Genomic DNA, 15596 nt, shown 5'->3' with positions numbered 1-15596 from the left:
AACAACTCTCCATATCAATGCACTTTTGTATACATAAACTTTACAATTTACTGTTCCATTAATCATATGGCAATCTCAATAATCATGATAATAGTTCATGATTTTAGCAAATGTCTGTTCTTCATCAGCGAAATCTGAACAGTAATCGCTGTCTTCATCGCGCTCGATGGCTTTATTGAAGACAGCAATTTCCTCTTCAGTGTCTGACTCTTCTTCATCCTCCTGTTCCTCAGCATCTTCCACATCTTTCTCCTCAGCTGCACAGATCACTTCAGATGTCTTGACAGCTGATTGGCTATGCTTGTCTCTGTTATTGCTGAGAGACCTTGCGCGTGTAGGTGTTACCTGAAGTTTAATAAACATCCAGTCAACTCAAATATGAACTTGAATACAGAACCTGACACAAATGTTGACAAGCTGAAAAAGATGTACATACCAACCATCTGTCAATGGCCTTCTCAGGATCAAAGTCCGTGATCGAGGGGGCATGTAGCTTTACTGTCATGAGAGTGTTGAGTGTTGACTGTCTCATTCTACATCTCCTGCTGGTCTTTATCAGCTTCATCTGTGAGAAGGAAGCTTCACATGACACCGATGTTGGTGGAAGACTTTGCAGGAGGTCCATCAAGACAAGGATTTCAGAAAACTGCTCTGAAAACTGGCGGTGGATATCAGTCCACTTCTGCTGTGGGAGGTTTGATACAAATCTAAAATGTAATGGAATAAAACGACCACAGTCTTTAGCGATTAAAGTCACTTTCAAACGAGCCTTATTATCATGATTATGTTGTACTTCATTCCATAACATGTCTTTATCAGAATATTAAGGTATCAGTTCAAGTGAAAATATGCTTCTCCTAAACTCTCTTTCGAGTATACAATACAGTGGGCAATTAGACACTCAGTATGCCTACAACATGTTTTGATAAACTGAAGTTTCTGAGAAGAAGAATTGTTTACATTTAACATCTGTTGTATATACTTACCTTTTGTAAAGTATTTTCTTCATCAGTCTCCATTCTTGATCAACACCATCCTTTGTTATTCCTGCACTGGTTAGAGTGTTGCTGAATTGCCGGAATATGACATGGATATCACTGTCACCAAAATCTGAAATTGATCATTTTTACTCATGAGATAGATCAATTGGAAAAAATCTGAATTGACTTATTTGTGAGTAAATTTCAATATCAAAACTAGCTTACCTTTTGAATCTTCAACAGATGGCCATGACTGCAGACAAGCAATCTTTGTGGCAGCAAATATTTTAGCTGATTCAGAGTGCTGCATGATGAACCTGTCCTCTATGGCCTTCATAGTCTTGTCAACTAAATCAGACTTGTAGGTCATTGCTGGGCAGCTACCTCTCAACTTCACATCCCGATAACTTCCTTGTTCCAGAACTTCCTGAAGATCCTTGCATTGGCTGAAAATGCCAACATAATAAATCAAGTTATTGATGCTTTATGACTGAACTTAACAAAGAAAAATTGACTCAATATCATTTGGTTTATTTGTTTATATGACAGGATAAAAAACAGTTTAATACACAGACACAGATAATCAACTTGGGTCACTATATTCATTCAGCAGGTGATATGTTACGTCCAAATTATAAGAATACCTTTTTTTGCAGTCTTGAAGCATCTCTGTAGTGGCCTCGGTCCAACGTAGGACATCGGAGAGAGCGGCATTGCTCCTCTGTAATTGAAGTGACAGTTTCTGGAGGGGCACAAGGAGATTCTGAAAAATGTGATGTTAGTTAATGCATCCTCAATGATTAACAGTTTGAATCAATGATTACCAAACACCAAAATAATAAAATATTGCTTGAGATATTTACAACTTTACTTTGCAGTTTGGTGTATTGTGGAAATACAATGTTTCACAGTTATTTGAATAAAAACTTATATTTAAAAAAAAATCATACCTGAAGGAAGATCATGAAAGCTACCAAATGTCTGTCCAAGACCATCCTCACTAAGCCTTCAGCCTTAGCATTGCCATGACTAGCTGTTGAAAGATGGGCCTCCAATGCAGGATATGAACGGGAAAAATGCACTCAAACCCCGTGAGAGGTGAGGCAGCCATCTGGTACCAGTCACTTAAGGTGGGAGAAGTCCACTAATACCTAAGAACTTCATGGTCTGGACAAGTCCTGTCTTCTGCTTTGGTTTGAGGTAGAAGTAATGAAGGCTTATGAGCAAAGTCATACACTTATCATAGAGTGTTGCCTTCCTGAACACATCCCTGAAGGCCAACTCAAGTTGGTGACATAGGCAATGAACAGAAATCATTTCTGGAAAGTCCTCTTTCAGACGTGTTGCCAGACCTGTTTTTGAACCAATCATGTTTGATGCACCATCACTTCCCATTCCAACTAGCTTATCTGAAAGACACAATGTTTACAAATGACTGCTTGAAAACTACATAGGCATCACTTGCACAAAGGTTACTCCTGCGTTGTCTTTTAGATTTGAAAATGTACAAAGGGAAGCAAAAAATGCAAAACAATTCCATGTAATTTGATAATAAAGTTTGGAAAGTTGTAATAACATTTATATGCCTCTTAATAGCTTAATTATGTCTTTCAGTATTAAGTCAATTTTTTATTACTGATTACGTCAATAGTGGTCTCTTATTTTCTTCACTATAATATAATTGTGTGTATCTTAGTTATTGCTTTCAGTGATATGCAAAAAAAATGTAATGCTGTTTGAGTGTCTTTGGATATAGTTATTAAGATGATAGATTTCAATTACCTTTTGCAAAGCTGTGTAGGCCAGTAGACTCCAAGATGTTTGTGACGTAAATGTACAAATCTGAAGAACATGTACTTCTTGGACTTCCTATGTTGAGAAATTTCTCTGTCACAACACCTTTATGACATGACCTGACATACATTGACTCTTGCTCATCTCCACTTGTGTCTGTGCTCCCATCCATAATGATGGAAAAGAATGGTGCACGTTCCAAGTTTTTAATGACTTCATCATGTTGTGTAGCAGCTATGGCATCAATAAAATTTAAAGCTGCTCTATCATTGATGTATGTCTCCCCAATTTCTAGAGATTTAACTTGGTCCAGTTCACACAACCATTTGAAATCCGAAAGGGGCCTGTTTTTTACTGCAACTGCATGAGCATTTCTAAATAGAAGTGTCATTTTTATTTTGTCAGCTTTGTTTAATTTTTGTAGAGCTCTTCCGGCCTTTGAAAAGGCTATTTCATCACTAGAACTAGTCTGGGCTTTGAATAGTTCAACTGAACGAATGTGACATCTACTAAGTTCATGATCAGTCACAGCCGATTTCTTGAAGTTTGCTGACCCAGAAATAAAACTCTGTTCAGAACTAGGCCGAGCTGAATTCTTGTTTGCATTATATTTAATACAAATGCTGCAAGTCATTTTACCATCGGCAAATGTCAGCCAACTTCTCCCATTCTGCCATGACGGATTGAATGACCGGTCAGGCCGTACATAATTAGACCGTTTCTCTGATGATTTGACTTCAACAGTAGGTGGGCGCTTCTTTTGAGGAGCCTTTGAAGGCCGAGCACCATCATAGTATTTTAAGAAATTCAACATCTTCCTTGTATTTATGCCATGATACTTTGTGAATCGCAAAATTACGGGAAAACCCGCCTTTTTTGTTATGACAGTATCTAACCTATACTATTCGCATCGTGGAATCTGATTGGTTGCTCAGAAGTAACTGACATGAAAGTAGCCAATCAGAATGCACGATACATTAAGTAGTACATGACCTCGCTAGCCGACCTTAATCGATCGATAAAAATAGCATCAAGCCTGTTCCAATTTATATCCCACAAAAAAAAAAACCCACAAAATTCGTCGTTTTTATAAACTTTTACTTCATTTATTGATGAAAACATAACAATGGAAGACATTTCATGTATGTAATGTCCTGTCGGACACCAGGACCGGCAGTTAAACAATATTCATCGGACCGGAGTAACTTTCATCGGAAATGTCCGGCGGACCGATGCATTTCGCGAACACTGCCTGTGATACCTGGTTTAGACCCATCGCAGCCCTAAAAAAATACGACCCGTGAAGGACCTGGGTAGAACAGGCCTTCAGCAACCTATGCCTGCCATAAAAAGTGACCATGCTTGTCGTAAGAGGCGACTAATGGGATCGGGTGGTCAGGCTTGCTGACTTGGTTGACACATGTCGTCGGTTCCCAATTACGCAGATCAATGCTCATGTTGTTGATCACTGGAATATCTGGTCCAGCCTCGATTATTTACAGACCGCTGCCATATGTCTGGGATATTGCTGAATGCGGCGTAAAACTAAACTCACTCACTCACTCACTTCTATGGATGATAATGCCTCTAGATGGACGATAATGGCTGGGTCACTGATTGCTGACCATGGACATGTACATCAGCATCTTTACATTCAAATCTGCAATCAGCCGTCAAATGATGATTCGGGGCAATCTGCTCCTCTTGCAGCGCTGCAGCCAATTCTTGCAGTCTTGTCGGTCGACGTTGACATACATGTCTCCCGATCATGTCCCAGACATGTTCTATAAGGGAAAGGTCAGGACTCATTCCTGGCCAAGGCATATGGGCAATATGGTGACCCTGGAGGTAGTCATTCCCGACTTCAGAGTGGATGCACAGGCATTATCATCTTGAAAGATGAAACGTTGACCTGCACATTGAGCAAAGGGCGGAACTATCGATGCCAGAATGTGGTCACAGTAGTAGACACCAGTGACCCTTCCTTGAACAATATGCAAGTCCGCTCTGCCATTCATGGTGATTTCCCCCCCCCATACCATAACAGACCCAAGCCTGAATCTGTCATTCTGTCTGACGTTAACGTTAGTGTGATGCTCATTTACACGCCTCCAAATGCGAGCATGCCCATTAATGAAATCCAGAGTAAATCTGGACTCATCAGAAAACATTTTACGCGCCCATCCTCGATTACACCAGTTTCTACGCTGCCTACACCATTGACGCCTGTTTGCCATATGCTGGCAAGTTAATGGAGCATAACATAAGGTCTCCATGCATGCAGATGTAGCCAATTTCTAATCATTTGCGGTGTAACCTGAATTCCGGTGACTTGGGGCAAGTTTACACTAGTTACAGAAAGCTGATTGGCCATTTATGCTCGATTTCGAAGCACCTGTGTACGAATGTATCGATCCTGGGCTTGTGTAGTGACTCTAGGATGACCTGAATGAGGTTGATCATCATTGTGTGTTTGTTGGTACTGGTTCCACAGTCTGCTGATCACAGACTGCGACACATTAAGTATGTTGGCTACTGCTTGCTGTGTAGAACCAATGACAATAGCACGTAGATGATCATGTTGAAGACGTCTCATTGCAAATTTAATTTAACACACTACTACAGCAAAGATACACTACACAGTAAATCTTATGCAAGAACCAATAGGAAAGCAAAATTGTATAGGATAAACTAGCACACAACAGTTTTCATCAATCAGTCACTGAGGTTTCAAATTTGACAATGAACATGTCCCACATGTATGGCTACATGCAGCTCTGTGGTTCGGTTGGAGTGATAAGTTCTTCATTTGTGAACATTCTCTCAAGCATGTCGTATGTCCATGACTATTTATCATATCAAAACTGTCTGGACATATTAAATTGGGTGGTTTGACACCAACCTCGCTTCTAAGATGGAAGACGCTATTTAAAGTTGTTTTCATTGAGTTAAAAATGCAAAACTACATACTAGTTGTAGTAAATGATGGATAACCAAAAGGATTTTGCACATTACATAACTTGTAACATAATGATTTCTTCCTCGGAAGCGATTTAGGTTGTGGTTGAAATGACAAAAATACTGAAAATGGACTCGGAAATTTTGTGGCTGCTACATAAGCATTATAAGAGCAAAGAGCAGGTGACAAACATAGATAGCAGTAGATTGTGAAAACATAAAGCTTTCATTTTTCAAAACAGTTGTCACGATTGCAGGTTTAGACAAACCTATAAAGAAGGTAATCTAGTGCCGGAAATATACTAAAGGTACCCACATAGGTAAACCCCACATTACGTGACAGTGATGCGCAACCCCCCAGCCTCCCTGCCTGATTCGTTGAAATTTAGTTCGCAGGAGAGAATTGTGTACTGTTGTCAAAAAGGTTGATTTAAGGCAAGAGTATATGTGATCTTTAAACTGTTTGTTATTTCTTCACCAAACTTGGCACACTGATTGGATTTCTGAAAAATTTATCTTTTGCCTTTCCATAGCCACAAGTTTGACTTTGCCTGAATTTGGTCTTAGTGTTATTTTCCAGAACAGAACTGTAAACCTTTACTATTTCTAAACCAAACTTAGCACATAAGTAGGTCTGATGGTGTACTTGTGCTTTAGGTAGTTTTGGATTTCTGAATAAAATGTTGTTTGTGTTTCCATGGCAACATGCTCGACTTGGAGCAGATTTGGAATTCTGAATACAATATATTTCTGCATTTCCGTGGCAACAATTTTGACTTTGAATTTGGTGGTACTACAGAGCAGTACTAAGGATAGGTCTGGTGGTGCACTGGTACCTGTTGGTACTTTTGGATTTCTGAATAAAATGTTATTTGTACTTCAATTTAAACAAGTTTGGCTTCAACTGAAATTGATGGTAGTGTTTCTTTCTGGAACAGACCTTAAAAACCTTTCAGTAGTCTCCTACCACTTTGCCACATACACATTTGCCATCATCATAAAAGTAATAGACATATGTTGTGACCATATTCGTGAAGAGTATTTTGCCATTGCAGGGGATATTGATGACTTTGTCTTCTTGTTACGGTAGTATGTTTTTATCTGATTTGGCTCAACATGGGCTTGTAAATCATAACCATTGTTTTGCATTCTGTTCTACAGGTGATGTGAATGGTATTGAGATGCAAGTCATTCCCCAGACCCAGTTCATCCCACTGCCAGATGCCCTGTGCTTGATCATAATGGATCTAAACAATCGGCGTATTGTAGCCACATTGGACACAATAAAGGAAAAGCTTGTGGAATGGTACCGAGAGATGACAGTGCCCAATGATCAATTAATATTTGACACTTTAGGAGCTCTGATTAGGGAACGGAAGGTCTTCCACTCAGGTAATTCGTGTTCTTTTTGTTTGTAAAGGTATATGGTTGGTAGCACATTTTTACCTTTTGAAGATCATGTGTAGTTTCTGACTCATCAGAGACATGAACCTCAAACCAAAAAACCACAACCTATATTTATATCATGGTACATATCAGCCCTTTAGGAAAAATATTGTTGTGGTTGCTTAAAATAGGTATGGTACGTGGTAACTAACATGTTAAAAAAAGAATTATTACGAAATATAGTTGCAAGCAACGATGAAGGCTTCTTGACTGTTATGCAATCTAGCCATTTGCATCTCTCCAGTGTTTCTAAAAGCATCAGTGTTTACAGATTGTTTGGATCTTATTACTGTCAATAATGGGAAATGAATCATTCATCAACTTTGAATTCTTATTGGCTTTGACACAGATGCTTCCTTTATTAGAACATGAAAGGAGCAAACATAATGATTGTACATTCAGTTGCAAATGATGCTTTTAGTTTAACCCAATAGATTACATTACTTTCAGTTTTGACAGCCTTTTGCTGTCATTTTGATAAAAATATTGAGTCCAAATGACAATGGAAGTGATTTTGTGCATTAAGACCAACAATAGATTTCACTATTTCATCAGCAAAATATAAATCAGGTGCTAGAAATATTTAATCTAGTCATTTTGGTTCAAAGTATTTCAAATACCTAATAAAAGCTGAATGAAACATCAAGACTATTTAGTGTTTCTACGGTTACAAGTCAACAAAGCCACATTTACAAAACCGATCGCCATAATTATTCCTGTAGGCTTCAGGAACATCTTTCCCAAATGAGCCACTGAAAACAGAGTAGATGGCGAACTAAGAAACATTTAGGGCCTGTTGTTTTTTTTAAAAAGATGCAAATTTTATATAAAGTAGTTTTAAAATATCATATCCTTGAGTATGAGTGATGTAAACATTTTGTTGTTTATTTTTCAGGCAGATAATATCTAAACGGTTAATAACGTGTATCATTGGGATGGTGGTTTATCCATAGCGGAATATGAGTTTTAAAAATGTTTACCTCCATCTCTGCTTGTCAGACAACTTGCATGTTTTTCTAAGCATATACGACCCGTGAAGGTCCCGGGGTAGAATAGGCCTTCAGCAACCCATGCTTGCCATGAAAGGCGACTCAGCTTGTCGCAAGAGGCGACTAACGGGTTCGCTGACTTGGTTGACGCGTGTCATTGGTTCCCAATTGCGCAGATCGATGCTCATGTTGTTGATCACTGGATTGTGTGGTCCAGACTCGATTATTTACAGACCGCTGCCATATAGCTGTAATATTGCTGAGTGCGGCGTAAAACTAAACTCACTCACTCACTCTAAGCATATACTTGCAGCAGTGTGCTGAATGCACAAGCCTTTCATGAAAAGCTCTCAGGCTACGACCATGTATTGTCAATGAACTCGTTATACCGTGTACCCTTTGAAGATCTATTGTAATGCACCGAGGCATATTGACACCGATCGTTATATATTATTTGAAAAGATATTTTACAAAACCGTTCATAAGTGGGAGAAAGCACACCTACTGGGGTGTACCAGAGATTGTGAACCCTGAGGTCCATATTTACGAAAGCAGTTTAGGCCTAGTTTTACACAAAGCCCCAGTTTAGCATGGGTTTAAACTACAACTCGTATTACAGAAGCAGGTTTGTCAATGTTAGTAGTTGAAACCAAGGTGTAGAGACTAGGTCTGACGATTTTGTTATTTTCGAACAAGGTTTAATATCATCGGCAAACTTCGGAAACCGTCGGGATCGTGAACGAAGTCAGCCGAAAACGCGAGTTTAAACCCAAATTGGGTAACACACCAAACCACTGATTTTCCAGTTCTGCTATTTTCGAAAGAGGTTTAGTGTTAAACCTGGTTCAGACAAGATCATTTATCGTCCAAGTTACAGACCTAGTAGGGAGGTAGTTTACACCTGGTTTCTCTGTAGAAATATAAGTAAAAATTCAGATGCATGGATCACATTGATGATTTATTGGGAAAGTAAAAAACAAACACTTTCACTGACTAGTATCTTTCATGAACACAGATACACATTTTTGCACTGCTTGCTTGTGGAACAAATTAGTGTTAAAAAAACACCTCGGCGTACTAGCTTAAAAATAACGACCAAATGATACAAATTATTCGTTTTCAGCTCTCAACATGAGCTAACATCTCAACAGTCTAACTACATCGAACATATTACTTAATATTCAAACTAAGTTGATAACATGAGAACAAGAGTAAGGCTGTGTGTGTGTGTCTGTATGTGTGAGATAGTGTGTCTGTGTGTGTCTGTGTCTGTGTGCGTGCGTGCATGCATGTGTCCATTGGCTGAATGCTGAAACAAAAATTGTAAAAGATTCTAGTTAAAATGAGAACACTTCGCACTACGGACTTCGTACAATGATTAAAAGATTATCAAATTATACCATCTCCCGTTCAAAAACTGTTCTACATCATCGATGAACGTCTGCAGTCTCACACCAGAGAATCTTGACAAATAGGATACACGCTGAAAGCATGTAAAACGGATCAATTATCTATCAGTGAAATTGTTAATAATGACTTGTTGACGCTGTCGGGTTCCCTGCCTCTCATCAGCTTCCCAATGCCTGTCAGTTATATCGTTGTCATTGTCCATTTCGATATCATCCTCAAAGTCAGCATCCTTTCTTATCGTTGCAATGTTCTGTAACACCGCACATGCGATTATGACACTGAATATAGTTGACAGTTTGAGGCGAAGTCCAAAACTTAGACAGGGAAATCTTCTCTTCCAAATTCCAAACAATCTTTCTGCTAGTCCACGTGTTTTCCGTTGTGCCTGGTTGTAGCGTCTTTCAGCATCTGTTCTGGGATTGGTCACTGGGGTCATGAGATACGGCAGGCAAGGATAACCAGGGTCCCCTAAGAGATAGCCATCAATCTCTCTATTTTCAAAACGTTCATTAATTCTACTTTCCTGAAAAATACGAGAATCATGGGCACTGCCCGGCCATCGGGCAACAATGTTTGTTATGAGGGGTACGTTGTCACAGATCACCTGAGTGTTAATGGAGGAAAAACCTTTCCTGTTTATAAAACGTTGAGAATCAGCTCCTGCTTGTGTAGATATTGGTATGTGAGTACAATCAATTGCACCTATCACATTAGGAAACCCATCAACAAGTGCAAATCCTTCAAGTACTCTTCTCGCCCTTATATTACAGGGAAACTGAATGAACCTTGTACGGAGCATAGCAATGGCCTTACTCACTCTTTTGACAATGACACTAACTGTTGACTGACTGACATGTAGCAGATCACCGACAGCTGTTTGGAAGGTACCAGTTGCATAGAATCGTAATGCAATCAAAACTTGCAACGAAGCAGATATAGACTTACTTCGCTTAGTGAATGGGTGGATCTTATCTGCCACTAGATCTATTATGAATCGAGCGTTTCCTTTATTGAAGCGAAATCGCATGTGAAATTCAAAATCATCATAACAATCAAATGGATCTGTACGGTCACGAAAGATGCGCTCCCGTCGCAATGCTCGACGGAGTGCCCAGATGTGACGCAAAGTCGCAATATGTCCTCTTGGCATTTTAATATACTGGCAGTGAGTAGGACAGTCGGGGATACCGAAGAAGACGTCTCGGTACAAAGTCTACAATGTCATGACCAAAACACACCCTGCCCCAAAAATCATTCAGTACAGCTGCAAGGTGATCATGGTTGCCTTTAACGTCAACAAGAACCTCCCGAATGTTTTTGAAACTAGTTAGGAGACGAACCAGGTCATCTGCATCAAATCTGGCACCAACGTCACGAACACATAGACTGTACACACAGGGCACTGACTTTGCAAGATCTATGATGCTCCGTGTAGATAAGTGTCCTGCTCCTCGTATGTCGATTTTCATTAGCTTGCTGTTGCACGACAAGCCTGAAACAATTTCACCCTCACTGTAAGAGTTACGCTGGTCACCTATGAGTGAAAACGTTTTCAACTTTTTAAAATGTTTCAAGAATCCCAAATCAGTAACATTAATGTGATATAACTTCAGACATTGTACATTTGTGGCTCCTGCCAAGTAGCTATCAATACAAAACTGTCCTAACGAAGGTGTATTCCAAAGATCAATTGTCTTGAATTGTGCCCAAAACCTCCGAACGTTTATGAGATATTCCCATCGTGTGCACACACACCTTACTCCATGAATGATGTCATATAATGGCAACTTGAAAAATATTATGAACAAAAGTTCTTCGGGCAGATTATGAATGTGTGGATTCTGAAAAACAAAGAAACATAAATAAGTGAGCTCTCTGAACAGAAAATCAAGATGTGGTCATGTAACACTATGCATAACAGTACAATACTTGCAACTCAGATTTACAGACTTGTAAATGACTTGTCATGGTCCCAGATAATTTCAGAAGTTGATTCATTCGCTTTAATTGCTGCAGCCTTCCGCTTCAAGTGCAGTACCTCCATTTTTAATTCATGTTCTTCTTTCATATATCGAAGTTTCATGTCATGCTCTTCCCTAGCAAGCTGAATTATAACATTTTCAGATTCGAGTTCCTGAGATTTATGAGGAGCCTGTACCTTTTTCTTCTTTAATGTGGGTTGGTCATTGGGAGTAACGCAGGTTATAGTTGGAATGCTGCTTGATGTTGATGGAGTTGGTGAGGTAGTATCGTCGTGATGAGAGATTGCCCCTGGTGAGGTAGAGTGGTATGGTGCATACGCATCAAAAGGTACCGATGTTGGCTCAAAGTGTGTTTCTGGAGGGGACTGGTCTGGTTCGTCACAGGAAGCCCTGAAAATTGTAATGCCAATGACAATTAATGCCTGACAAATTGTTCTGTGCCATTAACATTTGCTTGTATCATACAGTGAACTTTTACGCTGGCTGTGGGATATACATAATGTTGGAATTGTATACACCATGTGGCGTGAAGTTAAATGGGGTTGGTATTCAACTAGCAATGTCAGGTAACATGTTTAATGCTGGTCGATAACATGTTAAAGGTAGGGGGATGGGCATTTACTACACATAGGGAGATGACAGCATAAATTTGCTTAACGCCTGGCAACATTTTCAAGGTATTACATTGTATGGGGAAAAAAAACAAGATCCACTAACATGCTTAGTCGGCTCTGCGATGCGACATCCTCAGCATCGTCATCATAAGGGTTACTTAGTTGCTGAAATTCCCTCGGGATCATGCTCGTGATCCGGGTGGTGAGAGTGCTGACATCCTTCGGAGGGGAACCTCCACCAGTTTTCTTTAATTTTTTTTCATATTCCCGCATTTCTTTTTTAGCTGATAACTTCAGTCTTTTCCACAGAGCTTTTAGCTTGTCCGTGTTGTGCATTACTCCGTATCGAGCATGGTAGGTCAGTCTAATCCTACCCCATGCCTCTTGTTTTGATTTAACAGAGCCCGCATCACATCGTTTATCATCAATCACACGGATATTGTCCCCTATACAGTCTAAGAGGAAGGCCTTTTGTTCGATTGTCCAGTTATTCAGTCTACTTTGATCACCCATCTCACCTTCTGAAATCGATTTCACCTTCTGAATATGTAAACACCTGAACCGGAACGCGTGTGCGAATGAAAAGAGCATGCGTTGCCTGAAATTCCGAAATTATTTTCTGAACGAAACGAACAAGGCAATATCTTCAAATTCCAGACCTGGTCTAAACTTCCGTTTAGCAAGACCAGCTTTCTGTAATACAGTTTAACTTAGACCAAAGGTCCTGGTTTACGTAGACCTGGTCTCCCCTTAAACCTGGTTCAAATTAGACTTCCTTAATAAATATCGCCCTGAGAGTCTGGACCATCCCCCAGACAGCTTAGTTCTCTTCACGCCTTCAAGCATTTGCTTGTTGATGAATATTATTTGTATAATGTAATAAACCATACATAACACACAAAAAGCCATCCACGTTTTCGGATTTTGTCCTTGTCACATATGTACATGAGTCTATAAGAGGAGTTTCTTTCAGCAAATAACTGTAATGAATTTCAATTGAAGCTCAGATAAAATTTATCCGGTAAGCATCAGTACTTCTGACATACACAAAGGGACGTGATATTTATACATACAGGACTCAAACATATCGCTTTGAACTTTGAACTGAACTGAACTATTGAATAGACAAACTTTAGTGAGTGGTGGTGTGTGGTTTAATACAAGAGCATGTTTGAAGGAGCGGCCGTAATCGTCCTCATGCTTCCCTTCAGATTCTCGTGCTCTCGTGTAATTGCCCATAAATGTGCAAGCAACTTTTGAGACATTCTGTTGGGTATTCCGTGGGTGATATAAAGAAGTGTTCAGAAGTGTTAATGTTCAGACATAATTGTATTTTAAATGTCAGTTTTGGTAAGGGTGACCCGTACATTGAAGCATTTTCATTTAACATTTTAAGCGCCTTGAGTAGAACTATTAGTGAGTTTGTTGCACACTCTTTTCTTTCATTTGAGGCACGTCTCAAATGTTTTATTCTCTTTTAGGTCATGCAGTCTGCATCACCGGCAAAACGATGCATTTTAGCAACGATGTTGGTGTGTAGTTTAGTTGCCAGTTGTGCGGTCCTGGGTGACCAATGAGATTATGTATACACCAGTGTGAAAAATTCTCGAACGATGTGTCACTTTTTCGCATATTAGACAGTTGAAAGACATAAGAGTGCAGGATTATATACCAGATGCAGATGAATGGGATATCGCTCTTTTATGTGGATATTGATGGATACATTCCTGAACAAGGTAACATCCTGACATTGTTTCTATAACTTTCGTCTGTCTTAAATTTAAAGTTTGCATTTTGTTTTAATTTATTTCTTGCAGCTTTCAGCAGAATCTGTATTGCAGAAAACATGCACTAGGCCGTGCATAGGATGTGTTTGAAATATGATTCACGTTGGCAATCTATGCAATGTTTAGACATTAAAATCATGTTAGAAATTCACTGTAAGTATAAGCAGAGCGTGTGGGTTTTTTTCATTATCTTTCAAAATGCATACAAAATATAAAGATGTACACTGACTTCGTTATTTTCAGTCCTAATGTGTTTTTTTTTATACCACTGGAAGATGATTAAACTTCAAGGTGTTTCATTTGTTTTCACGAATTCTGGGATATCATCCCGGGTACTCAGGGGAGAAAAACAATAACAAAAGAAACAACCAGTCCATGGAAATTGCTCTGCAAGACGTTTGCTGGAAAACACCATCAAAAACTTTAATCCAATATAGCGGCCAAACAGTGCCTTGTAGCTACATGGATCCAGTACTTGAAATTATAGACATTTTGATTGCACATTTGCTCAAGAAGTTAGGTAGTCATTGCATCAGTAGTTTGGGAGGTTATTGCTTTGGAAATAGAAAGTTCTGAGTTTATTTTGATTTAATTGCGCTTTGCTATTTTAATTGGGAATATCTTCACCTCGGTAGGCATCTGCCTGATTTTTTTTCAAGCGATTCTGTCCACTGGTCCTTTTTGTAAGGCTGGTACAAAATCCGGTGGAAAAATAAATAATAAAAACATTCGCGATTACAATAGGTCTTCTGCCTTGTGGCAAGAAGCCCTAATTGAAGGACAAAGCTTAGTCTCTTTTTGCAGCATAGATACAATAGTATTTGCAATTTTGCAACTTTTGCAACTTTTGCAACAGTATTTAGATGACCAAAAATGAAATTTTAAAGTTCATGTGTTTTCAAAACTCACCGAAAGAATAAAATGACAAAAACAACAGTAAAGTAGAATCCTTTAGATTTTTTAAGACTTTAACTTTACCAGAAATATCAATAAAACCTGAGAATAGGTGTAATAAACTTAATAAAACTGTAATAAACTAAATTTATCTGATTTTTATTGGGACATATATCAGAAAAAAACCCAACACACTAATATTTTATGCACTCTTCAATTTGGGGTAAGTTGCCAATACATCTTTCATCTGAATTCCCCCATATACATTTTATTCAAGTTGTACTATGCTCTATCTGTCAAGGGAAGACAAAAATATGTATCTTGTGTGTGATAAAGGTATTAGGATCTGTGTTAAAACAACTTATGAGTAAAAGGGAGTTGTCATCAATCAAGCACCTGTTTTCATGATACACTTAGCATGAATTAAATGTATGCCTATGTTATCACTGTTGTTAAGATATCTAATTATCCTCTGTAAAATGGTATTGAAATGAAGTCTGTCTGTGCCTCTGTGCATGTTTGTCTTTTCGGGAGCATAACTTTCAAACTGTTTAATATTTCTTCACCAAACTTGGCACATATATAGATCTAGTGATCTGCATGTGCCTTCTTGTAGTTTTGGATTTCTGAGTAATATATTGTTTTGATTTCCTTGGCAAGAAGCATGATTTAGGCCGAAATTGTGGTAGTATTTTTATCCCCCCGGCATGTAATGCAGAGGGATATAGTCAACGCCTCGTCC

General features: G+C 38.9%; 2 protein-coding genes across 2 annotated transcripts in view; one reads left to right on the top strand and one right to left on the bottom strand.

Moving 5' to 3' along the window:
* Window positions 1–15596, top strand: part of LOC137284460 (uncharacterized) — a 78432-nt gene that overhangs the window by 31080 nt on the left and 31756 nt on the right. Inside the window, exon 2 of the mRNA XM_067816272.1 lies at window positions 6894–7124. Coding sequence (XP_067672373.1) covers window positions 6894–7124 — 231 coding nt within the window. The remainder of the gene's footprint in view (window positions 1–6893; window positions 7125–15596) is intronic.
* Window positions 76–3588, bottom strand: LOC137283233 (zinc finger protein 862-like). Its single transcript, XM_067814664.1, has 8 exons — window positions 3414–3588; window positions 2132–2389; window positions 1931–2013; window positions 1625–1743; window positions 1206–1426; window positions 987–1110; window positions 437–707; window positions 76–345 (listed from the first exon to the last, which is right to left on the bottom strand). Exons 1-8 carry the CDS (start codon window positions 3586–3588, stop codon window positions 76–78), a joined length of 1521 nt encoding a protein of 506 aa, XP_067670765.1.

This window comes from Haliotis asinina, chromosome 5, assembly GCF_037392515.1.
Source record: "Haliotis asinina isolate JCU_RB_2024 chromosome 5, JCU_Hal_asi_v2, whole genome shotgun sequence".
Taxonomy (NCBI): Eukaryota; Metazoa; Mollusca; class Gastropoda; order Lepetellida; family Haliotidae; genus Haliotis; species Haliotis asinina.
Note: the sequence above shows the minus strand (reverse complement) of the source record. Positions and strands in the feature narration are given on the sequence as shown.

Coding starts and splice junctions, on each gene's coding strand:
- LOC137283233 (XM_067814664.1), bottom strand. CDS start 3,588: ATGTTGAATTTCTTAAAATACTATGATGGTGCTCGGCCTTCAAAGGCT. Junction 2,390..3,413: donor TTGGCTGACATTTGCCGATG/GTAAAATGACTT, acceptor TGTGTCTTTCAG/ATAAGCTAGTTGGAATGGGA. Junction 1,744..1,930: donor CTTTCATGATCTTCCTTCAG/GTATGATTTTTT, acceptor CACATTTTTCAG/AATCTCCTTGTGCCCCTCCA.